At 38.8% G+C, this 27,249-nt stretch overlaps 1 protein-coding gene across 5 annotated transcripts in view; it reads right to left on the bottom strand.

The window, feature by feature from the left end:
- Positions 1-249: 249 nt before the first annotated feature.
- The window catches only part of HAPLN1 (hyaluronan and proteoglycan link protein 1), a 72,042-nt gene continuing 45,042 nt past the window's right edge, over positions 250-27,249 (bottom strand). For all 5 annotated transcript variants that reach the window (XM_030847148.3, XM_060295983.2, XM_060295980.2 and 2 more), the window contains exons 3-5: positions 13,729-14,100; positions 5,837-6,139; positions 250-3,804 (exon numbers count right to left, since the gene is read on the bottom strand). In XM_030847148.3, the coding sequence (XP_030703008.1) occupies positions 3,515-3,804; positions 5,837-6,139; positions 13,729-14,100 (965 nt within the window). In that variant the 3' untranslated portion in view covers positions 250-3,514. The remainder of the gene's footprint in view (positions 3,805-5,836; positions 6,140-13,728; positions 14,101-27,249) is intronic.

The raw sequence follows: 27,249 nt of genomic DNA on the forward strand, positions 1-27,249 counted from the left end.
TGTACTCCTTTCTGTTGTTGTTGTTAACTTTACAAAATATAGGAAATGGGAATTCAGTTGTGTTTACAATTTGAACTCAAATGTATCAGAACAAGGATGGGTTGAATGTCTTTTCTTGAAATAATGTATTTATAGAGTTTGACACAAAGAAAAGTAGCTAAGATTCTATAACTCAGAAGAATCAAGAGATACTGCAGTAACACAAAATTGACTTTTAATGTTTGTTTACCAGTTCATTTTATCTTACAGAAAATGAAAACATTTTTTTTTTTTTGTAATACAGATTGGTTCTTCTCAGATTTGTACTTGGCAGGTATTAAATGCCTTGAAATACTGACTTCCTTTTAATCAGGTGGCGTAATGACTTTTGTATTTTTCATTTCTCTCGTTGTACATCATTGCTGTGCTGGCAGTAGTGAGCTATGATACAGTTAACTTCTCAACACAACTGTGTCAGTTATCCATCGATCATTCTTGATGCATTCTATGCTGAGAATGGATGGGTAATTCCCTTTTCATCCTTCCCTCTTTAGTAGTCAGCTACTCCTTGAGACCACCATATTCTTTGGAGCATTGAAATCAAGAAACCCAGTATGGCTGCCCGCAACCAAATTGGAATCTCCTTTGAGACTACTTCTAATTGCCAAAATAATAAGTGACTATATTATTGCATAAAATAAAACTTTAACAGGTACCGGCCCCCTTTCTATGAGAGAAAGTTTAAATTTACAAATACCATATTTGACTAGAAATTACTGTGATAAAATATGGCAGCAGTCATTAAAAGATGGCTTCCAGTGTTAACATGACTAACTTGTTTTTATTCTTATACTGTCTTTTATATGAATCATTTCTTTTTGTTTAGGTTTTCCAATGTAGGTGAGTCAGTGAAATGTGCAGATATACTTTGTTCCTTAAATGGGCCAAGTGTTAATTATGGACAAAATAATCAAAAGCTTTCCTAACCCAGACTCCCATCTCATCCCTCTGACACTCTTGGTACCCAAGTCTGAGGAGCAATTTTCTGAATTAACCAGTGTTGTACTGACTTTCTGTTAGGAATTGTGTTAGGATAACCTTTCTTTTTTGGACATTCTCAGTGAGATACCTTGAGGAATGAAGTAGGAAAATAGACATTTGGTGGAAAATGGCAAAATAAGAACATTAAAGAGAAACTCTTATTCAAGGAGGAGTCCAAAAAGGTATGGGAACTCTGATCCTTTGGGGGAAGTCAGAAGAAGATAAAAATTCTGCCCAGCAGTATTCATTCTTTTAAGACATATATATATATATATTTACAAGCATGGAAAAATGGTGTGCAGTCAGTATAGATTTTAATCAACTAACAGTCACTCCAGAGATTTTGATCAGCACCAATTCCTGTACTAGTAAGTATTCAAAAGTTAAGAAATGCTACTATGCTTAATATTATAAAGGTAGAGTTCTGCAGCAATAACTGAAAATTATATATCTGCTTCAATAGAAATTTGTGTCCACTTGCAATTCCAATAAGATTTTTGTAATGTGGGTAATAATCACTCAAGTATGGGTTTCCTCCAATGAGCTAACCCCCATATTTGAGGTACTAGAGTCACTATTTTGGAGATAGTCCCTCTTTGAATAACATATTCATCTTATCCTAGACCATTCAGGTATTTTTAATTTAGAAGTTTGAGTTCTATTTGTATTAGCAGTGTTTGAGTTAAACCTCACAATCTCTTTGGATTTATATTTTTTGTACAATTTGCATATCCAACCTAATGTAAAAATGTGCATGCATACATTCTCATCTTTTAATATGAAAGCATCTGAAAATTTCCAGATATGCTTTTGGTGGAAGAAATGATCTACTTTTATTTATAATATTCTGCCTAGATAATGTATGCATATAGTTATGATTTCATGGAATTCCAATTGTTCTATACCTTCCACACACATAATTCTACATTTATAGAGTAAATTTATTAGAATTATTACAGAGCTTTGAATGCAACCACAATCAATTCAGGAAACAGATTTATTTACTCATGTTCATGGGAGGAAAATCTACATAAAAACATTCATGAAAGCATACGAGCTATGTCATACTTGGATTATTATACTAAATCCCATTTATTAGAACTCATTGTGAAACAATGGGAAACCATGAAATGTAATTTGAATACAAATATTGGTCCCTGTGGGGTCTCAACAGTCATAAAAATATAGGAAAACCGAGCTTTATTTAAGATTGGAGCTGCTAACAGGGAAAATTGTTTTCCTGAAGCTGTTCTTACCCTTTCGTTTAAAGCCCTGAAGATTTTAGTGTAAACTCTTTGATGACAGCTTCAGCATTTCATTTAAGCCTAATGATGATCAGCAAGAAAAGTGACATCACTGACCACATTTTCTATATGGAGAAACGTTTAGAACTACTTTGTTGACTTTTTTCCCCAAACACAGGCACCATTTGGGCTTTCTAGTATATATACAAATAGGAATAATAAGAATTTTTAAAGTTGGGTTCTTATTTCTTGGTTAGACAAGTATAGTAATTCCTTCCTTTTATGATTTAAATTTTTGTCATGTCATGTAAATAAAGAAATATTAAATATTTTAAAGTTATTTTTATAGGACAATAACATTTCGTAGGCTAACATAAAATCAAGCTGCTACATTTTACAATTTTTCTGTCCAGCAGTTTATCTATATAACTGCCCTGAGTAGATGCTAAATGCTGCTTAGCAAACGGCCCTTAGAATTTAAATATAACTCAGTAAAGCTACTCAAAAGATAAAACAATTCTTCTCAGGCATGTGTAATTTTAACTAGAAGAAGGTAGGAGTCTCATTGGTTAAATATTACTTGCTTATTTTAGTTTCATACTTCATATAAATGGGATTATTAAGGGGTTTTAACTGTGCTTGTTATTATACATTGGAGTCCATATGAATTTTTTGTTTTTTGGTCAAAAAGGCAGGATTTTAAAGAGTAAAATAATTCTGTCTATTGGAGCTTTGAAATATTTTAGAAAAGTGTAGATTGTTCCCTTGTGAAACTGAGTTTTGTGCAGCCTCTCAGAATCTCAGTTTATGTAAAGAAGCCTGTATTTCACATCTGTTGCTCTAATCTGTTTATTGTAGTGCATTTCAAAATTGTACAAATGTGTAAAATTTGTGCTTGTGGCAGCTGCTACTCTGAGTAGCTTTACTTTCCTTAATTTAATCCTAGCAATCCTTAAGCTATTGCATGCCCCGATCATGAAAGGATACTTCGTTGAGATGTTGTAGCCTAAACAGTTTGGCTCTAAAGCCTCCTTATGTAGTGCTTCCCTTAAAATTATATTAATTTATAATATATATTGAATGATAGCTTTACAAAAACAAATTAATGAATTGGTCTTTATGAAAATGACTTTACAGTAAGTAAAAAAGGGTTATCACAGTTTTGGTAACTTGCATGAGTTCATACTGAAAAAAAAAAACCTTTCACATGTTCTTAATGACTTTAAAACTGACGTGCTCTGGGGGCACGCTCAGTTGTATGCTCTGAAGCAGTAGACACCATACAGCTTATGCTTTTTATCTGGGAAACCCACGAAGCGCACTGCAGCCTCAATAGGACTGCAGCGCCTTCTTGGCCTAGAGATGGGGTAGCGGACACTGCCGTCCGCCATCCAGCCTGCATCGCAACGGTCATATCCCAGAAGTTTCCAGGCAGCGAATATCTGGCCCACTTTAGCAATCTGAGCACCATCACTGAGACAGGCCTGCACCGCTTCGTCGTAGGTCAGCTTGGTGGGGTGGATCAGGTAGTAAAATCGGCCTGTGGAGAAAAGGAGAGAGGGTCAGTGGGCCTGTCTGTGGCTCAGCCCCACAGAGGTGGAAGGAGCCCTAAATAGAAGTGTTTCTCAATGAAGGGGGATATAGAGCAGCGTCTGTAAAGGTTCTGAAACACAGGCTTGTCAGTTAAATGTAGTGCCCCTAGGTTGCTCTCCATTAAATTAGTTTTTTCCTTGCCCCTTAATGTCAGACATGCCCTTTTAGAGCTGTAAAAAAGAAAAGGGAAATGACAGGTCCCTTTTAGCTAATTAGTGGCAAAAAGGGCCCTTCTGTGGCACTAGAGAAGACAGAATTCCATGTTAAAAGCAAGAGCTATTTAAATTCTAGCTGTAGCAAGACTGAAGCCCAGCACAAGTTTCTAGAGAGGCAAAATTTGAATGTGAAAGGATCAAAAAACATTCCTGACAGAAAAGTCCATTTAAAAATAATCAAAAGCCCTCAAGTCCTTTTCATTACAGGTATCAATAAGACATTATTCTTATTCAAAGACTACAGTATGAAAATGCAAAACATACAGGAAGTCACTTGCCATAAATAATATGGACTCAGAATGTGAACTCAGTCTGTTCACTCACTAGCAAAGAGGATGAAGTTAGTTATTTTTTTCAATTTCCCTCTGTGGGAGCTCTGACACCTAACCATTTCTTGATTTTACAAGAAAGAGTAAGTTAGTCTCAACCACTAATTCAATTGTGTTAATTACTGAGATGCCTTCAATTTGTATCAAATATGCATGAAATGTATAAAATATGACATCAACTGACTAAAGTGATACCCATCAGTGCAAGATTTTCTCAGACTTTTAGTTTCCGGCAGAATAGAATCAGACTGTCTAACCTGATTACACATTGTAATGTGATACCCTCCTGCCTCTCTTTAAATACAGATGATTGAAGTCTAAATTAATGCTTGCCTGTTCTTTCTAGACTAAGAGGATATGATTTGGAGAAAGGGCAGCCGTCACGGGAACATTAATAAGAGGGTTAGTTCTATCATCTGTAGCTGAGGCCGGCAAACTACAGCGCACGGGTTCAGTGAGGTTTTATTAGAACACAGTCACACCCATCTGTTTAATATTGTTCACGGCGGCTTTTGTGTTATAACATACAAAGCTACATGGAGTGGTTGCAACAGAGACCATATGGCCCACAAAGCCAAAAATATTTACTGTCTGACCCTTTACAGAAAGTTTGTTGATCCCTGATCCCTTGCTGTTTTCGCCAAAGCATGTCACCAGGCACCTGAAATATAAAATAATGGGGCCAGGGCCGCACGCGTGATTTAATGCTTTACTGTGTCATCTTAAAATTCTTAATAATTAATAATTCTTAATAATTAATAAGAATAATTCTTAATAATTAATAATTCTTAAAAAGCCCACGTTTTCATTGTGCACTGGGCCCTACATGTTACATCACTGGTTCTGGAAGGAGCAAGATAGGGTTGGGAGCTGTGTCACATTCAATGAGTCAGTCATCAACACTGATACAACCTGGATCTCTCACTTCTGCTTTCACCTCCAATGTTATTTCTACTTAATTTTCTTGCAAAGGTCTCTTTATCCTGAGCCCTCTCTTTATCAGAGAGATAATGCTCTCTCTTTATCCTAAGCTTTGCTGATCATCTATGAATAAATTGACATTGTAATTTAGAGAAGAAGACCGTGACACAGATGCCATCCTTACTTCAGTGGAGAGGTCTCTATCCGATGGAAGGCACACAGTGGCAGCATCATCTTTGGCAGTAAGAAAAAGACTCCATACAACATGACAGTTAAACTATTTCATAATAACAGTTGGATGCAATAAAACCAAAGAATCATGGAAATATGTACTTTTGCTTGATGTCTTTGGATTTCAAAAAATTATGACATTTAAGAATTTCTTGTATCTGGAGCAACACTTCAAAGCTTTTTTTCTTTTTTTTTTAAGTAGATAAGATTAAAAGTTTAAGTCACATCATAGTATGTATTGGTCTCTGGGATAGGAAACAAGGCAGTATGGTTAATATCTTACCATTGAAGTTGGATGTAAAACAGAAGACGTCATATCTGCTTTTATCTTTGTCCCAAAACCCATAGTTCCTGACTCCGGGCACTGTGTTCTGGCCTCCGCAGGGTTCTCTGGGTTTTGTGATGGGATACTGTACAGACCCATCACTGAGCCAGCCAGCATTGCACCAGTCCAGCCCACCCCTCCAGGCATCGTACAGCTGGTCAAAGGAGGCGATCACAGCGTCCTGGTCCAGACAAGCCTGCTGTGCCTCGTGAAAATTGAGATTGTAGCGCCCCAGTCGTGGAAAATAAGGAAATACCACACCTGTCCAAAGGAGAAGGCAAGGAATCGTTAGTGGCACAAATCCCACTTGAGTGGGGAAAAACATAATAGAATCTCCATCAGATGAAGAAGCAGTTTTTGTTCAACTTGCAGTGTTTTCTCATAGTCCCATTTCCCTTCAAACAACCTCTCAGCTCTGAGCATCTCACAGTTAGCTCTTTGGTCTGGTAACTTCAGTGATTTACCTCTTTTGCTAAGAGTTCAGCTCAGTCCTCACAATTCTCCTTTCCGAAACGATTCGTCTGCAGATTACAGTTTCCAAATAGCGCTCCCTGAGAACTTACCTATTGCATATCTGACAACAACATAATTAAGCGGTCTTATTTCATATTAATAAGGTAACTTTTTACAGTGAGGCACTTCCGTAAAAAACATCGTGGCTCTCTTATCTGTTTCAACTTTTAGTGTAGTTCTTAATCTTATTTAATTCTGTCCTTGAACAATGTGACTAAAATAAGAGCTTTCGTTTTTAAAATGTTTCCATTACTATTATTCAGTTTCTGTATTCATGTATTGCAAACTGAAACTAAGCTTTTAAAAACATTTTCATTGCAAATAGGAAAAAAAAAGCTTCCAGAAACTTGTCCTGTACAAAGTAGGTACAAAATAGACATCTGTCAAAGTTATTGCCAAAGAATTAAATATTTTAGAGGACAAAAACCCTCAGTATATGTAAACACTGTGACTTGGCACTTGACTTTGGGAAGATGCGACAGCTCTCCAAAAGCATTTCTTTCCGTCAGATAATCATGGGAGATGTCTGAGCTGTTTCACAACTTTCTGCACAGTTTCTTTAAAGGGTAAGGATTGCATCATAAGAAAGCAAAGTTATATCATTTGTTGGACTCTATGAAGGACCACTATCAAAATGTCTCCCCCATGGTTGCTAAAAGACAATTAATTTCAAGTGATTATTCAAGGCTTTGCCTTGAATTTTTAAATATAATTAAAAATAATTCATATTTGAGTGTGTGGAATGTAAGAAACTGTCTGCTGACGCAGTAATTTGGTGGATTATACCAAATGTGCTATTTTATGAGACTGCGGACCCTATACAAGGTGGATGCACAGTCCACTAACAGTGTAACCAGTACACAGGAAATGTATTCCTTTAGAAATTGTCCTGGAAGACTCTACAAGAAGAAATTTCAGTAGCCTAAATCAAGTCACATCCACTGAAAGTCTCTGCTGGACATGTTTGTCCCTGTAGGGCAGTCCAGCTGGCACCATCCACTAGAGGCAGAGATCCAGGAAGGCTTCCTGATCTCATCCTGCCTTCTCAGGTTCTTGGCTGAAGGATCTGTAAGCTGAATCGGAGCCAAAAGTAAGGAGGAAAAGACTCCCTTCGTTGCCTTTGCCCCCTGCAGCAATGGGCGGAATGGAGGTGGGGAAGGCCTGAAGATGACTCCTTCTAAGAAGGGCTGTGACCAGGCAGCCAGCTAAGACTCAATCAGCACTGGGAAGGAGCTGCTCTGGTGCTCTCCGTCCCCTCATGCCTTCCGTCCTCTTTCTCAGTAACCCCAGGAATGCCAGTGAAAAGGAAAATACTTAATTTATCCAGTAGAGGTTTCCTTGGCAGCTAGACCTTAAGTGAGAGAAAATCTCAAAGTATTTAAACCAAAATTCAACCATTTAGGCTGAATTCCATTTCTCAAATAGCTCAAGATGGTAACAGTGGAGAATGTAGACTCTTTTAATTTATAATAATTTTAAAGACCTAGACAACCTCTCAGTTTAAATTCACCAGACTGTGTTTGGTGGACTCCCATAGGCATTGTGAAAATTTTTTCTTTAGTAATTTGTCCTTGATTAACCACTGAGTTATGTTTGATTCAGTTCCAAATCCAGTGTAATATATTTCTGAGTTCCTTTCACATTTAACATAATTTCATGCAATCATTACTCAAAGTCAAAGTGAAACCCTATATTAAAATTTTACTATTTTTCAATTGTAAGAATAAATGATCAACTTACAGTAACTCAGAAGATTTACTTAGCAGATTTTAATTAATGGTTGATGATGCTGGAAAGAACGCATTCCAAGTAAATCAAGGTCAATTTCTGTGTCGCCACCAACATTTTAAAAGTTTCACTGTATTGTACACATTTGGTGCATACATTTCAACAATCAAATGTTTCGTGCAAGTGTGGGCATTTCTGGAACTGCATGTTTCTTAGTATTTTATTTATTTGCTCCTTTTATTTTCAGCTAGTTAAGATGTCAACATCTAAGACTATAATTACAGAAACCTTCTTGGCTCTGTGGAAAAAAGTGCAATTCCTACAGCTGAATTATGGAGCAAATGGTGATTGCTTTCATCCGGCATTACGAAAATAAGAAAAGTTAAACTTTCATGGGTGAGAAAGAAGGGTGTATGATTATTTTCCAAATATGATTATTTTATACTTATATGTCAAAATATAATCAGAAGCTCTTTTCCATGAAGGGCTGGTATGCATCTCTAAAAAGGGGATTAATAAGGAAGATACCTCACATGGAAAAGAATAATATCAAATGATGTGGGTAGTTTAGTCAACTGAAATGTTTTAAAAACACATTCTTTAAGACTTACAATTGCACAGACCAGTTCATCCTAGTGGTTGGCAAATATCAATTTGTTGGATATATGAAAGGTTTTCATGCCATGGTACATATAAAAGCTTAAGGAAATTTCAGTAACTCCACAAAGTAAATATTTTTAGTAATAAAAAGGTAGAGACCATGCAGAACAATTTTACCTTCTTCAGTGCCTCTCAGAGTACCTTTCAGTGCTATGTACATATCTGAAATTAGCTTTCTATTTCTAAAAGTTCTCAGACTCTATTTTTGTGTATTTGGCCCCATTTTCATCAGTGGAAGACCAATACAGTGGAAGATTGGAAGCACAAATATGTTTTTCATATTATCTATATGTTTATTGATTGCGCAAATGAATTCTGTATTGGGCTACTCATGAATGTCTAGTGATACTCTCCTTGTTACATTCATACAAGGCTTGTCTCTTGCTGGGTGTTGTTTCTAGCAGTGTAGGTAATTTGGTAGTAATCAGAGGGCTTTACCCTATCCAAGATGGTATATGAAAAAAAATTGTGTTTCCACAGCTAATTCCAACTCATAGTAGGTCAGTGTTTCAAAGGGTTTACTTTTTTTTTAATCAGTGTGATTTGAAAAACAGATCTTAAAACACAACTAAGAGCAAGGCATTGCACTCAGTCCTCTAGGGTACCTTGAGTTTGGAGTGTGGCCTATTTCTGCAAAGAGTCTATGATTTGATACATATACTATGGATATATAAATTTGAATCCAAGACAGAATAAAATCTTATAAATACAAACCATACAATTTGGGCATCTTGAAGAAGAACGATATTTTTCTAATTGGGAAAATTCTTTGAAGCACATAGCATTTAATCTGGTATTAAAGGGCCAGTATGATTAAAGGCATTGTACAATTACAGTTGGAAAGGCAGCTTAATTATGACATTCAAAGTGATACGCTTCCCTGGTCTTATTTATGCATGTTAGAAGATTGACAAGGAGCTTGAGTGAAACTTGCTGATTGGTAGATGGTCCGCTATAAGGATGTAATTGGTAATGGAAAAAGGTCAGGACCTGGAATAAGAGCTAGTAAATGATAACCACAAGGTATCTCTTGTGCTACATGTGGTTTATCATAGCCTTCAAACTCTTCTGTATATAATTGCTGCACCTTGAGCATCTACCCCAGACTAGGTGGAAATTGTCAAGTCCCTACCATCCTCAGGTAGCAATCAAGGTTCCTCAGATCTTATTCTATAATTAAAATGTTGTAATTTTATTTTAAAATGAGTTCTTATTGCATGTTGAAGTATATATAGATAAAATAATGTCTTGAGATTTTCTTGAAAATTATTCATTGGGGGTGGGAGTAAATAAAGCAAGATAAAATAAGATTGGCTATATCATGACATTTTTTGAAGCTGGTGATATATAGAGGTTCATTATACTAGTCTTTTTACTTTTCCGAGTGTTCGAAATTGGCTATAATAAAAAGTTAAAAATTTTTATCCCACCCTGTTGCCATGCTGAGCCTTAAACCAGTCAGGGCGGATGCTGTCTGTGGCATCTGTTATTCACATTTTGGCCTTTGAAGAGTTTCTCCCTCACACCTGTGATGCCCTCTTTCCCAACTTTGTCATGCTCTCCACCCCTTGAAAGAACCAGGTGCACCTTTCATGGTCCAAATCAAATGTCTCTTCCTTTCCACCGCCTTCCATTGCATGCAGGCTTTTTTGTATTTGAAAGTATAAACCCATTGTATCAAACATTAACTCACCTATAAACTATTTACTGAGCACTTACTTTGTTTTGGCACTTGACTGCCTCAAGTAGATCCTATTTAGCAGGTGAAGACGGACAATTTGCAAATTTTACAAAACAAAATGTGATTAGAATTACAATGGAAATCTGTAGACAGTGCTCTGAGAACATCATAGCTGGGGGTGGAAGGGGAGGGCTCAGGGTAGAGTTGATCTTTTCTTTTTTAAAAAATAAATTTATTTATTTTTGGCTGAGTTGGGTCTTTTTTGTTGCGTGCAGGCTCTCTCTAGTTGTGGCGAGCGGGGGCTACTCTTCGTTGAGGTGCGCGGGCTTCTCATTGCAGTGGCTTCTCTTTTTGCGGAGCAGAGGCTCTGAGCACACAGGCTTCAGTAGTTGCAGTGTATGGGCTCAGTAGTTGTGGCTCGTGGGCTCTTGAGCGCAGGCTCAGTAGTTGTGGCGCACGGGCTTAGTTGCTCCGCGGCATGTGGGATCTTCCCGGACCATGGCTCGAATCTGTGTCCCCTGCATTGGCAGGCGGATTCTTAACCACTGTGCCACCAGGGAAGTCCCTTTGATCTTACTCTTTTTTTTCCCGTATGCGGGCCTCTCACTGTTATGGCCTCTCCCGTTGCGGAGCACAGGCTCCAGACGCACAGGCTCAGCGGCCATGGCTCACGGGCCCAGCCGCTCCGCGGCATGTGGGATCCTCCCGGACCGGGGCACTAACCCATGTCCCCTGCATCGGCAGGCGGACTCTCAACCACCGCGCCACCAGGGAAGCCCCTGATCTTATTCTTGAAGGAATATATTTTCTCCAGTTCAGAAATGAATTCATGTATATAATGTTAAATGTGGAAATGTCAGTTATTTCAAGGCAGAGCCTCTGGGTAATGACTGCTTCTGCCCTTTTTATAGTACACAAGAAAGATGGAAAAACATTCTCTGCAGTGAGAATGGGCACACCAATTGATGAAGTATGACCAAAGGACAGTCCCTAAGTCATCTCCCAAATAACTTTGGGGCCTTTGAGAATCTTGAGAAAACTTCAGAAGAACTGAGACTGTCAAACACCACTGTCTCTCTGAAACCTGCATTTTTTCCCGCCCCAACAGAAACTTTCTCCTTCCTGCAAACTCCCAGATCATAGTAGATAAAAGCATGGACTTCATTCAGTGCCCTTGGTATCAAATTCTAGCCCTAGCTCTTACTCCTAGCCATGTTATCTTAGAAAAGGAGCTTTCCCTAAGTTTGAGCTGTCAAGGGACATTACTGAAAGTGAGCAAAATGAATACGCATATGATTAGAGCAATTTGTTTTACCTACTTACTTTACCAAATTCTACCTTATTTTAAAGTACTTACTTTTGAAAGTATCTTAGAATCTTTAATGGACTGTAAGATTGTTGAATGAAAGGAACCATGATTTGGAATTTTTTTGTTTCTCATGGTACGAAAACAGCACTTGTAAAAATATTTATCATTTAAATTGGTTTCTCGGACACATTTACTTAGCTCATATATACGTATGTGCTATATGGTAGAGAAGTGTTACGAAAGCATGGAAAACATGGAGATTTGGGAGAGTGCAGGGCCTATGCAGGAAAAATTACTCTTCTTACAATTCCCCTTCAACACCTCTAATGGTGTCTTAAAGGAAGTCTCAGTTTGACCGTAGAGTGTATTATCTTCTAACACGTGTTAAATCTGCTTTTCAAGAAAAGGGAGAGCTGGCTTCATGCTCAAAGCCACCAGCAAGCATGTACCCATTTATAATTAGAAATATCTTATGTTCACTGTACTTATTTTTATGGTTTCCTTCTATTTCTGGCAAGTTATACTGGTTTCTATTTATTTAAAATATATTTTTAAGTAAGTGTAGGGAGATAATAAATATGGCATGTGAACTACTTAAGTTTAAGAAAAAGTAACTTAACAGATAATACAGTTCAACCTATTATTCATAGATTGGAAGCCAAGGTACAATAAGGATAAGTAACTTGCTCTGGTTACAAAACATGTACTGACAAAGCTGGGACTAACATAAGCATCTTGATGCTACTAGCGTCCAGTGCCTGATGCCCCTTTGATAAAAGAAAGTGACCCTCAATTAATATTTGACGATTGACTGTCTTCTCTAAACCAATTACTTCTTTCATCCCGAATAATGCCAATGTTCATGGATATGAAAGTGAATCAATAAAAACTCAAAGTATAAGGTGGCATGCAATCAGGAGCCAAGAACTACAACTAAGAGAGACAAGAGAAGGTCACAAAAATGAACTTTACAACATCAAGCAATGTATCATACATAAAGCTAATACATCTGCATGCATGTGGTGGCACTCTGTGGGATTCAGAAGGTCACATCTTCAATGAAGTGCTAGTGTGCCAAACATATTTTTCCAAAAGCCACAAATCTGGCCTAGAATGTGGAAGGAGCTTCTAGCAAACACACACCTATAGTTTATATAAGGAAGGAAAGTCTTCTATTAATGCAGCCAAAATTCATCCTTCCATGTAAAGAGACACTGAAATTCATGAATAAAGGGTGTCTTGAGATACATGAGAAACTAAGGAGAGGCCTAAAGGGCTTTGGGCAGAGGGGAAACAGGATGGCATGGATACATTTTATTGTTTAGCTTTGTATACATTTTGATCTCTGAACCTACTGAATGCATTAACATATTTAAGAAATAAAACTCCCCCCACAAAATGCCTTGACCATTTGGTATTCAGTGTCTAAGAGACTCTGGACCATTAAAAAAAATTACTTCTTTACAAGAATATTTAAATAAATCTAGAGTCTACTTTTTTGTTAAATTAAGTTTTCACAGTTATTTTACAAAATACAACTAAATGTATTTTAGTTAGCAGATGTCCTTCACAAAACTTGCCATTATTTTGAAACTGAGATAATTTTAGAAGCATAATAAAAAAGCCTCCACTCTGAATTTCTTCATAACTATGTAATGAGTTTTAAATTTTGAATGGCATAAGGCAGTTTCTGAATGTTGTTAATTCAGTTCCACTGCATGTTTCTCCTACTTGCAAATAGCTTCAAATTTGCATATAACCATTGTGTGTACATTTCAAATATGAAAGCTGGAATCATAGACAGATTGCAGATTACAAAAGAACAGAAAAACATTCTTTACATGGGCTTTTGATTTCTCACATCAGCACCATGGTAACCATTAGACATTACTTGTCATGAAAAAAAAAAGCAATGATTAATTATCATTCCTAAGTTTTACATGATTTATAGATACTTACCTTGTAAATCTAATGCTACCACAGCAGTATCATCTTCTAATCCTTCAATCACCTCGCACTTGTATCTCCCATAATCCTCCAGGGTCAGGTCTGTGATCACCAGAGAAGCATCATTATCACTGCCTCCTTTCAGAAACACTCTACCCTGGTAGCCTCCATAGGTTTTCTTGTGGTATCCCATGGAAACAAAAACATCCACTTCCTTGAGGTAATCTGAAGTTAGCTTGGTCCACTTAATTCGGATTTTGTGGGTTCCTGAGCCAAGTGCTGTAGGGTCTCGGTAAAATTTACATGGCAGTGTAATATTGCCACCTCTGTGTGAGAACACCTTGGCTTGTTCTGCTTCCACGAGTAGACGGGGGCCATTTTCTGCTATAATTGAAAAGAGAGAAAAAAAGGAAAGAACCATTAATATGCTTTTAGACTTTTTTATAATATGAAATATACTACCTACACAGGGTATCTGACAAAGAGTAGCATTGGCGATAAGCTTCTCTGCATTGTTGAGCAGTGATCTCCTTTGAACCACATAGAAAGGTACCTTTAGTAACTAGAGGGCATCTACAAGGTAGTCATGTCTTTTAAGCTACTGAAAAAAGGAAGGATGTACATTATAATCAATGAGAAATATTGGCTATAATACTCTATAGTCATCTGAAGCTTGAAGATGTCATCGTAAATTCTATTTATTTTTCTTCTACAGTTAAATATCAAAAACGTAGAAACAAGACCAAGAGAAGTGACAGGGAACCATAACTATTTCATCAATATAAACCCAAAACGTACAAGCTAGGTAAATTGATCTCTCCCCAGCTGAGCTTTCTAATACGGTAAGTCTGTATTGTATTTCTAGGAAAAGTACACAGCAACATGATTAACTTTCATTGTACTGTTCTGGCCAAAGAATTAGAATGTCCTCCCATCTCTGGCTTCAATTCAAATATACACCTGCGATATGCCGTTCTGGAGCATTTCAAGCAACATGTATGTATTATTTTCACACAAAGGCCAGACATCAGAAAGGTATTTTTAGTGAGTGCTTTTTAAAAAACTCCAGATTTTGAAATATATTCCTCAAACCTTGGGTGTTAAAAGTGTATCGAAAGTTATATTTATTTTCTAATTAACCAGATAATTATGTTTCTTTATTCCCTTAAATCTCCTTCTACACCCCCCCACCTCCCACCCCCCGCTGCCCCTACTTTCTGCTGTATCTTGGTTTACAGAATCCTCTCGCTTTGCTTCTGCCTTGCCACGCCTCGCCCTTTCGCTTCCCTCCTCCCTCCTCCAAGGACTTTACTGCCTTCCTGGGAGCACCATGATATTCCTAGCCTGCCAAGTCAGCACGGCCGCAGGCCTCTGGAGAGCCAGCTGTTATTTTCAGATCTTGGCTTTCTCTGGGGTTTCCCCTGGTTCACTCGTTGCGCTTTTGACCTTGACAAGGTCTCTTGAGGATGTGCAAGCTTTGAAAATGAGAAAGCGATATAAGAATTCCTGGACACACATACCTCATCCACACACAGCTCTCAAAGGCTGCCAAAGCTGTCTTTCAAGCAGCCCTTCCTGCTTTAGGCTGGAGGTTCTGAATAAACCTTGGTCACGAATCGTTAACGATAGTACACAGGTCGTCAGGAGGAGTAGCAAGTCATCCCCAGACAAACCTCAAAACTTAGTTATTTAATGGTGCACGTAGGATTCAGATTTTAAAATAAAGGGTCCAAGAATAGACAGTGGTTCTATTTTTATCATAGAGCAATCAAAATTCATATTTAAAAAATGAACATTTATGTCAGCCCCAGTCCTCCGAAACTGAACAGTTGAACCACTTTTAAAGCCATCAGTGCCCCTACTTTGAATAGATCATAAACTGAGAGGATAATGGCTTAAGTAAAATGAATCACAAATCCAGCTCATTAAGCATTTCCTTTAGATTCTCTTCTTTATCTTCTTATTTAGGCCCATAGAATCATAAGACATAAAAGGTAAAGGTATCCAACTCTACCCTATGTAGAATACTCCCCCTGCAATATCCCCAGGGACTGCATCCATGTTCTACCTAAATATTTGTAGTATCTTCTTTCTGGGAGGAGGAAAAGGTGCTGTTTAATAAGTCTGCTCAGCAATGCCTGAGGCCCTAGGGAGCATGGATCTACTCACTACCTTGGGAGGACGCCTGAAGCTGGGCCTTCCCATGCTGGGACTTGAGTTTAGACAAGACATGAGGCCTTCAGAAAGTTGCAGTTTCATGATTCTCTCAAGCTTTTTACTTTAAAGTCAAAACTAATGCCCAAATGCGCTGGGCTAAAGGGGAGTTCCAGTAGTTAGGAACATGGGCTTTGATGTGTCAGAGACCTTGTTCTAACCTCACCTCTTCAATTTGCTAGCTCTGAATCCTTGAGCAAGGTGTGCAAGCCCTAAGCCCCAATTTCCTTACATGTGAACTAGGGAAAGTAATGTCTACTATGCATAGTTGACCTAATAGGCACATAAAGCACTTGAAATAATGGCTGACCCAAACTGTTCCTACTGCATAGTTTTCCCCCTGTATTTCTCCTATATGATACTGCCTAATATTGAGCATAATTTTGACATATATTAACCTTCCATGGTTCCACTTACTTATAAAGTTTTTAACCACGTGGAGTAAAATAATACATACAATGCCACCTGTGTTATATAGGAAACCTGGAAATTATTGTGTGGTTTAGCATAATCATAAGGTATTCCAGAGTGAACACAAGGCCTGAGTGTTTTATAAATTAAAGAGTTAAAGCACAGATCAAAAGTCTTGTACAAGAGACTGAAATTTCTAATTTTTTTCTGAGGTTAACTGTAAATCATCTTGTAGTATTTTAGAAGTATAAGCTTATGATTTTTTTTAGGTACTATTTACTTATACTCTAGCATTCTGCGTAGATGATGACTTATGTGGTATAATGTTGAGACCTAAGCAGACACCAAAAACCCATTGGCTTCCCACAAAATAATTTTTCTAACAAGTCTGCTAGAATGTATAAATTTCCACCATTCTTATTTTTGGGGCAACTGGGGTGTTGAGGTAGTAGATGCCACGAGGCCCTGGCTGAAATTCAAAGAACCCTAAGAAAGTTGGATAATGTGTAACTTTGAGTGACTGAGGGCCATTAACATTCATTAACCTAAATCCCCAACATGGCCTTTAGAACAATGTGTTTTATTAGCTTGTTTGCTTCTAGAAGCTCAACACTGCAGATTATACAGCATTGAGCATTGCTGGCGGGAGTGGCCTGTTGCAGAGCAGGTAAGATGTAGGAAAGAGCACTGGCCAGTGAGTCAGGAGCCCTGGGCTCTGTTGCAGGCTCTAGCAGGGCTTAGCTGTTTGAGTGACAGGTCTACATCATGAGAACATTGAGCTTAAGGTTCGTATCTGGCTCCCTATGGCAGGTTGTCATGATAGGGATCAGCCAGGAAACACACTAAGAGGGAGAGGGTAGAGGGCTGGAACAAAGGGAGCCTATAATGCTGATGGCAAACTTTGCACAGTCTTGTCTAGAGTAATCTGATCATTGGGTTAAAAATGTGGATTGGTTTGAAATTAATGTTTAAGTCAAAACTGTTCAATCAACAGGGCACTTGTAAAGCAAATCAAAAGATAAAAATAAACCTTGATCATCAGAATGAGTATTGGTTATCCTTTTTTTTTTTTTTTTTTAAATATTAACTAGAGAAAACCAAGCAGCATACATGTGCTCATTTTAGGGGGACTGAATTTTTTAAAAGTTCAGTCTGTAAGTTACAGGAATTTCATATTTTTATTAGTGAGTGTCAGTGACAGTGATGAAAGATTTGATGGCCTTCAAAGACCACAGTTGTCTCCAGGGGAAACAGCAGGGCTTCATTATTATTTTACAGTCTGCTGTGAAATCCAGAGGACATCATTCAGTTTCACCAAATGATGAAAGCAATGGCATGACCGAAAAGCTGATCTTTGTATCACTCTGTAATTTAGATGAAATCTTTTAAACAATAGGACAAAAACAATTTAGAAATATGGTATTGGACTATTACCTATTGTTCTTAGTTCTATTAAAAGTTTAAACATTTGGGGGGGCAATTCATTGCCAAAGAAATAGAGGTGACAGAAAGTAAAAAAAAAAAAGGTGTTATGGGTCAAAGTTTGTCTTTTAAAAATAAATAACTTTTTGGATTGTACAAAATAACCAGTCTTGGTGTTGGTTACTTTCTCACTGGTGTATAATGAAGAAGCCTCCAGACTTTTGGATTTCCTAGACCAATAAAATGTAAAAAGAACCCAAACAAACAGAACTGAGGAATATATTTAAGATGGTTAAACAAAGACAAAAAATACTCCCCTTCCAAGAAAAAATTCTACCACCATCATTTGATTTTTTTATTGTGGTAAAATACACATAACATAAAATTTGCCATTTTAACCATTTTTAAGTGTGTGATTCAGTGGCATTAATTACTTTCACATTGTTGTGCAACTGAGGCAGGAGATAGATGGGCCACAGGCTGAGCAGCTGGAGTTTGTCCCCTCTGGAGAGATACTTCAAGATGAAGATAACAGCGGGAGCAAGGAGAAGCTGAGCCTGCCCAGGTAAGAGGTACAGAGACCACATATTTTTCGTTCTTGAGGTCAGGGAGACCTTCCCAACTACACCTGTGCAGAAAGGCTCCTCGGGTCAAAAAGGGAGGGAGTGCCACCCCATAGTAGGTGATGTCAACCTACCCATAGGCCTCTTCGCTAGAATCCGTCTTGGCTAAGAGATGCGCACGCATACAGGGGAGGACCCTGAGACAAACCAAAGATGGACTCAGAGCCCGGCAAAGCAAGATGATTGGCCAGAGGAAACCCAGAAGAAATGCCCCATGTAAGTGATTCAAACTACTACGAGGGCGCAAGTCTCTCTCTGAAGTCCTTCAAGTGTGTGTGTGTGTCTATTCACACATATTCTTTTTCCTCCTAATAAACACTTTACTTGTTTCACTACTTTACGCCTCTTTGTGGAAGTTCATTTCTACAAAGCCGACGGGCCAGGGGCCTTGTCACTGGCCACTGGCCTTGGTGGTCTAGTGGCGAGGATTCAGCGTCCTCACTGCCTTGGCCTGACTCCAGTCTCTGGCCGGGGACCTGAGATCCTGCTTCAAGCTGCTGCAGGCCGAGGCCATCTGCAATCACAACCACCATCACCATCTATTTCCCAGACTTTTCCATCACTCCAGACGAAAAGCGAATTCCTCCCTGACATTCCAAACTAGTAGGCAGACACTCAAGTACCAGCTCCACGATGAGTCATTTGAAAATGCTGCACAAGGTTTTAAAGATAGTTCCTTATTTTTGTGGCATCTGTTATCACTTTGGTGGGTTGAGATGTGTAAGACTAACACTCTGGAAGCTGTTACTTCCTTTAGGGTAGCCAACCTGCCCAATGATGAGCAACCAGGCTGGAATTGTGTCCTTCTCGTTGTGCTCACCACAGTCTACTGAAAACAGTCACTCTGTCTCCCTAGTCCACGTCTTGTTATAGTGTTCCTCCAGCGTCAAAATAGTGCCTGGCATGTGATAAGTGTCTGTGACTGAAATAGACGAATGCCTCCCAGAGGCTGTGCTCAGCTATGGCAGTAGACATAGACCCCTGCCCTTGCTTTATACCATATTGCTCTAAAATGAAAACACTTTATAAAAACAGGTAAAGATACATATTAAAGACACAATATTTAGAAAGAACATAATTTAGACATTGGTCTCTCATCTTACACATTACATTTGAGTAGGATACATAATTTAGGAAAAAATTATCTTACTCATTAATCTTTAACTGTTTATAATTACAGTCAGCCCTCTGTATCTGTGTGTGCCTCATTTGGGATTCAACCAATCAGAGATGGAAAATGTTTGAAAACGACATTCCAGAAAGCTCTGAAAGCAAAACTTCAATTTGCTTCTTGCCTAAGTATTTACATAGCATTTACATCGTATTTACAGCTATTTACATAGCAACATTTACATTGTTTTAGGTATTATAAGGGATGATGCCTGTAGGCTAGGTGCAAATACCGCAACATTTTATACAGGGGACTTGAGCATCTGAGGATTCTGGTATTGGAGTTGAGTCTTGTAACGAATCTCCAGTGGACACTGAGGGGCGACTGTGTTTTGTTTCCTTCAGACTGGAGTAAATCCCATTGTTCCCGGTGTTGCTCGCTGGGAGCCAGAAGCTCCCGTCAGTGGTCTTGACTCTGCTGTGTCTTGTCAGCTTTGCATCAGAGATGTTTACAAGGCCCCTCCCCTCTGCCCCTCTCTCTCTCCATCTAGTCTTTACTGTCCTTTCAGAGGGCTTTTCATTTATCAGAGACAGAGCTTTAGTTTCTTGCCCAGCTGTTCCTCAATGTAAAGACTCTGAGTCTCTCCTCTATGACTCAGCAGTTCAGGAAGGGTGACCTGAAGAGGGCAGGAAAGAAGCTTTAAGGAGGATCCATGGCTGCCCTCAGCCCTCTACTACTTGACTTGGGTTTGAAATCCTGTTGTATTTATCCCTGGCCCATCTTTGCTTTTACCTGGAGTTCAAATGCTGACCTGAAGACATATAAGAATACGTGTGCTTCTTACCATGTGTGTAACTTGGAAAGAAATATGTATACTTACATAAACTATATCTGAAGGAATCACTAGAAACCCATGAAACTAATAACCATGGTAGCCTGTGGAAAGGAAAGGTAGATGTCTGGGTCGAGAGCTCCTGGGATATCTTCACTGTGTATACTCCCATATTTAAAAATTTTTGAACCGTGTGCACGTATCACCTGTGCACGCCCTAAGTAGAAATGGAATAAAAATATTAAAAATGGTTGACAAAAATGAACAGAAAACTTAATTGACAAAGATAAACAAAAAACTTTCCCTAAAGTGTCTCTAGAAATACACACAAGAAGCTGGTAGCTTGTAGCCAGAATTGCAGTATATTGTTATAATTGCGAGATTATATTTCTGGAGAAGACCTATGGCTCTGTTAATAATAATAATGTTATATTTAAACAGGTCTTCAAAACGTGAAAATTTTACCTCGTTTTTTCAATTCCTTTAAGATACCACCGACAAAGGTATTGACTGTCTTCTAGTTTTGACTATAAAGGAAGAGTCCAAAGCTGAAAATAAGGTAAGTGAAGATTGCTCTTTGCTGTAAAGTGATTACTGCTGTTTCTCACCCTCTGTGACCCTGTCTTTTGGCCTCACAGGCTACAGGAACATACTCCTCCCAACACCCCTCCACCCTCTGCCTCTAAACACTGTATAGTCATTGTGCCCTGCTTGTTCCTATCAATCTACAGCTGAACCAGATTACCTAGAATTGTATTTCCAGTTTCCTTAAATGGTATGTGACCTGCATTACCTGATGTGATGTGCTGTGGAGCATTCCCTTTGGTATTGACCCCATCCGGCTTCCTTCCTGTATGGTCAGACCACTCAAGACGGCTGTTCTCTTGCTTTCTGTACATCCCCTGCTCGACCAGTGCCTGCTTCACCTACTCCCTACTCTCATGACTCACCTTCCTACACAGTTGCCCCAGGTCCCAGCTAATGATTATTCTAGCTTTAGATCAGAACGGCTCCACCATGATAGCTTATCAAAGGGGAGGTGAGGGGTGTATTCCTCTTCTGGTTTCCCTGGTAACTGATGAACCAACCTGACATCAATTCCCCCTATAAATGGTAACCTCCCCTCTCCCTGGGGAGCTAAGACTGCAGCCAGGTCCTGCCTGCCCTCTGCCACACACAGTGGGGTGTCGCTCCAGGACCTTGCTTCAGACGTGTAAGCTCCCCAATCCATTAAACTGTTGAAGTCTCTGTTGTTGACTCTGGGCTCTTTCTTCAGTCTTGAAGCTGGGCAGGTACAGGGCTTGTAGGCCTGTGGGGTGCAGCCCAACACTTGCCTTAGAGGTAAATTGATTCTGTGATGGGAGACAGCCCAACACCAACATATAGTGTTGTTTCGGGTGATGTTGATCATGAGTGTGTGCCATGTTATTATATCCAAGTTTCATAGTAAAAAGTAAGGATAAGTGCTATCACTATTTTAGAGCCTGAAGGGTTTTTCAGGGACAGTGGAAACTTTTCTCCCCAGAGGATACTTTAGACAGATCTTTGCCATATAAAAGGTGAGCTTCTTTGCTGGAAATGGGCATCAAGAGCCTCCAAGTAGTTCTAGGGCGTCCATTGAACGTAGTTCAAAAATCTGTGTTCTGAGACGTAAACCTGAAACTGGGTTACTATCTTGAAAAATATTGTCTCTTTTTAATTCCTTTTTCTTCATCTTTTTCAACCAGGAAGAAGTAAAGTGTGAAGAGGGTGTTTAGCTCTGTTCTACTAAATTCTTTGTGGCTTTTGTCTTTCCACATTCATTATTGTTTCATCTATTTTCGCAGCAGCTATAGTTTATTGGTTAAGCATGTGGACTGTGCCTCTTACCTGGTGTCCCCTAACCTTTATGTGCTCAGTTTTCTCATCAGTAAAATGGAGTTAAGCCACCTTCTTTGCAGGGTTCTTGTGAGGGTTAAAGGACGTGATACGCTGAGAGCTTAGCCTAGTGCCTGGTACCCTGAGTGCCCAGTAAATGTTGGCTGTTACTAGCAAACATTTACTGAGTTTCCAAACTGTGCCAGGTATGCAAACCAGCTTCTGTCATCGACATTTTCTTCTTTCCTATGCTCTTTCAGAAGACAGTTCCTAGAAAGTACTGATTCCTGAAAACTCGCATCTCATCAACTGATGATGATTTTCCTAATCTAGTGGTTCTTAATAGAATAGGAGCTCATTTCAGGACCACCACCTTAAAGCCTTTTCAAAAAACACCCTGTGTCTAATCCAGCTTCTTCCTGCTTCCTCCTCCCTTTCCTTGGGGGTTCCAGAAAGTCTTTGGGGGCTTCCCTGGTGGTGCAGTGGTTGAGAGTCCGCCTGCCGATGCAGGGGACACGGGTTCGTGCCCCGGTCCGGGAAGATCCCACATGCCGCGGAGTGGCTGGGCCCGTGAGCCATGGCCACTGAGCCTGTGCATCCAGAGCCTGTGCTCGGCAATGGGAGAGGCCACAACTGTGAGAGGCCCGTGTACCGCAAAAAAAAAAAAAAAAGAAAGTCTTTGTTTGGTTGTAGAGGTGGAATGTGTGTATTGGTAGCTGTCACCCCACCTTGCTCCTTGAACTGCTCTTCAGAATCACTATGGTAGCCTGAGGAAAAGTTTCTCAAAGGCTTGAGACCAAATCTTTTTTTCATAGTGATTTGATTTCTTCTGGAACATAATTATATCAGTTGAATGGAATAAAATGGGAGCCGTTTTTACCCACTGCTTCACTCAGAAGTTTTTCAGAGAAGGCTTAGATAGAGGCTGTATGGTTCCTGGTGGGTCAGGAGCAGAGGAATCAGCCTGCCTGAGTTTGAATCTCAGCTTTACCACTTAACAGCCATACGACCTGGGGCAAGCTACAGACCCTCTCTCAGCCTCAGTGAGGATAACCACCTTTATGTAGTGTGGTGGTGAGAGCTAAATGAGATGACCTAGGTAATGAAGTTTCTATTGTGTATCACACATAGTAAGTGGTTTTAAATGCTAATATTAATTTATCAGTATTATTGCCATTGGTTAAGTCCAATATAACTGGTCCCCAAACTTGAGACAGTCATACTAGCTTTGTCAACTCGGAGTTGTCTGCTCTTGCTAATAATTTTCAGAATTTAAACTTGTGCATGTTATCAAAGATTTATGAGTAAAGAAATAGCATTTGATTTCTATTATTTTAGTCTTAGAAAAAAAAATCACAGATATAGAGAAATTAAGGAATACATTATAAGAAAATAAAATTTGAATGTTTTACTAATATAGTAAATGACAATCTTTGAAGGATCATACTTTCCAGGACTGTAATACAGACTTCTTTCAAAGGGTGTGGAGAAACTGAAGCATTAGCATGCGTCATTCTTCTTCATTAGGCTGTAATTAACCACACAGTCCCTAATTATTAGAAATGTGTTTTTATGTGGTAGAGGGCTCAGATCTACTTGTCTCTGCTCAGAGTATTTCCACTTTGTGGTAAAACATAAGGTCAAGTTATCCATAATTTGCAGAAAGGACACTGTTGGTTTTATACATTGGTATGCTTAGTGTCTTCACTTAGTGTGAAAGATATCAAGATAGTACTATGCAGAGTCAGTTCTGGAGGCAAAAGGGAACTTTTGATTCTGAATCAACAATCATGAATTGATAGCCTTTAATGTGTCAAGTATTAAGTTTAGTGCTGAAACAAAACGAAAGATAAGTCGAACACAAACGCCCAGGTGGGCAAGGCTGAGGGAAAATGAAGGGAGCACCATGGTCTTGAGAACGCAAGGAGTGAAAGGGACCATACCATTGCTGGGTGCGCGCACTCCATGCTCACGGGGAGCAAGTACTCGTTCCCACTGATGTTGTCCAATGGGAATGCAGGCTGAAAAGCAGCCCGTCTTTGGATTTTTCAACAGATGCTAGAAATACAGTTTTTTTTTTTTTTTGGCTGCGCCTCGTGGCCTGTGGGATTCCACTTCCCCGACCGGGGATCAAACCCCCGCCCTTACGCTCTTGGCAGTGAAAGCGCAGAGTCCTAACCACTGGACCACCAGGGAATTCCCTAGAAATGCACATTTTAATGTGAATATCTCCTATTTTTAAAAACTTGCGATTAATTTAGATTTAAAAAAAATGTTACCTGGGAAAAAAAATTCCCACATATCAGAGATCAGGATTTAGACTCTGGGAAGTGAATATGTGACCTTTGAATCCTCCTTTATCCCACCTGTTGATTCTGAGGGTTTCTGAATTTCAGACCCGGGCGATCTCCTTGTCTCTGCTTGTATTTCCTCCTTCTCCTGTGATCTCATCTAGTCCCATGGCTATAAATGTTGATGTGCTGGTGATTCCAAAACTTTCTAGCAGTGTACTTTTTCCTGAGCTCCGAACTAGTAAATCCAATGACCTGCTGCTCATATATTGGATGCCAAACAAATAACTTGAGTCCTCCTGTCCTGCCCAGACTTGTTCTTCTCCCAATCTTCCTCAGTTCATTTTATGCCTCCGTCATCTGTCCATTTGTTCAAGCCAAAATCTAGCAGGTGTGTTGGATATGCCCCTTTCCCTTAATCCCTACGTCTAGTCTGTCAGCAAGTGCTGCCATCTCTACCTCATTTTTTTTTTTTCCCAAATTGGTTCATCTCCATCCATCTCCACTGCTACCATCGTGGGCCACACCACCATGATTTCTCACCTAAACTACCTCAAGACCCTCCTAAAGGTCTCCTCACTTTTACTCTTGACCCACCATAATCCAGTAGTCACCTGGTCTTTTGTACATGTAAATCATATTACATCATCCCTTTGCTCAAAACCTTTTAGCCATTTTCAAGCACTTTTAGAATAAAATCTGAACTCTGTACTCTGAACCAAATAAAAAGTACGATGGTCTCACTCATGCCTCCTCTTCCAGTCTCATCTTAAACCACACCCTCTCCACTGCCAGGCTGTAGTCCCTTTAGCTTCTCTCTGGTTTGAAAATACCATGTTTATTCCCATCTCAGAGAATTTGCACTTCCCATTCTTTCTACCTGGAATGCTCTGTCCCTGGCTTTTGATGTGACAGGCTTCTGCTCACTATTCAGAGCTCAGCCTACAGAGCCCTTCCTAATTCCCCTCTATGGGGTTCATCCTACAGCCCCCTAGGGGCTCTCTCACAAGATTTTCTCCCTTAAAAACACTTTTATATTTATTGTTTATATGTTCATTTGTTTTTATTTATTCAATTACATATGCAAGCCAAATAAATAGTTATAAGAAAAGAGGCCAAAGCTTGGTTTTGGAGCACACTTTGATTTTAATATATTATGGGCAGCCTATAAATAACTGTTATATCATACATCTTTTAAAATAAGATATTCCGTTTACATGGAAACATCTCTATGAAGTATTAACGTCCAATCAGCTTTTCAGTATTTTAAGCTAATTAAGACCCTTCGTTAATGATTGTGTGATAAAAAACAAGGCAAAGTGAGAACATAAAATAATCATATGTAAATTCTGGAGATTTAAAACCTTTCAGTATAATTTATGACAGTTTTCAAGAGAAAATAAGAATTGTTCATAACCCACATTATTCTAGGGAAGAAAACTTTAGAATTTTCCTATTCTTGAAAAAAGCAAAAAACAGAAAAGGAAAAAACCCTTGTGTGAGTGTTCATTATTTTTTACTAGCAATATTATTGGTCACAGATAATCATAAATCCATTGTGAAAAAATGTAGCCATATAACTAAGAAAATAAAAACTGTATGTAATACATACTGTAGTTTATAAGGAAACCTGTCTTTAACTTACATGCCTTTCACCTGTTTCATCTGTGCCTTTCCCTACCATTCAGTAACTCTGAGCCAATCGGACAAACGTCATTTCCAATGCTTTCCAGGAACAAGGCAAAGCAAGGAAGCAAACAAACACCACTTCAAATAGAATCCTCTAGAAGCGGAAGTCTCCTCACTTCAAGGATATGTTTTCAGTGGTGTTTCTATTTTAAATTTACGATCTCTCTTTAGAAACAAGAGACGACTCGCCCTTCTTTCCACCCCCTTCACCTAATCTGAGCCCTTGACTGTAGTAAATGTTCCCTGTTCTAACTTGCTTTGTTAATTTTGTACTTGATGGACTATGGTTTTTCTGTGTTTTTATCCTTAATGTCCTTGTCTTGTTTGAGTGGACAGTGTGTGGGAAAGGTAGGTAGAATTCTTGTTTAGCTGAATATTCTTTAGTACATTTCACAGCATAATCCTTGAGTATGTAAAAACATACTACTCAGAGTTTATACATGTGGTAATTAGTTACCGAGGAAGTACTCAAGTCAAGCAACCAACGTGTTTAATTAAAACAAGATTAAAATGGCTCCAATTTGTACTGACTACTTGATAATCATTTTTGAGAACATATGTAGTGCTGCTACTACATTGTAGCAATACAAAATACACAAAATGTCTTTGAAGTGATTTGTATAGAACTTTTAGATTTCTTATGCTTTCAGTGTCTTCATTTTGAAATAAAAATATTTCTGTAACAAAGATCCCCTCCCACCCCCTGGATATTTTCACTTTGATACCTCTTAATGAAATATTTTAACTTAGCACTTTGGTAGATTTTTGTACTCCAAAATACATTCCTAAAAGAGTAGTTTCCATTTTCCATTTAAAATAAAGAGCCAAAGCGATAAAGAAATCTAACTATTCTTTCTTGGTAGCTGGGAAAGTCAGAGAAATATAGCATGTTGAAATTACTTTAACATTAATCCATTCAGCTATAGGTCAGTGCTTTAGCTGAGTCAACATTGGTTCCAGCAAAGCTGCAACCAAAGAAAAAGGCTTCTGTATTTAATGGATTTTTCTGGGGGGGGGGGGAAAGCTTTGGGAAAGTTTCCAAACAGTCATTGCCTTCCTGCATAATTTGCCAATTTCAGCACT

The sequence above is a fragment of the Globicephala melas genome, chromosome 3 (genome assembly GCF_963455315.2).
Source record: "Globicephala melas chromosome 3, mGloMel1.2, whole genome shotgun sequence".
Taxonomy (NCBI): domain Eukaryota; kingdom Metazoa; phylum Chordata; class Mammalia; order Artiodactyla; family Delphinidae; genus Globicephala; species Globicephala melas.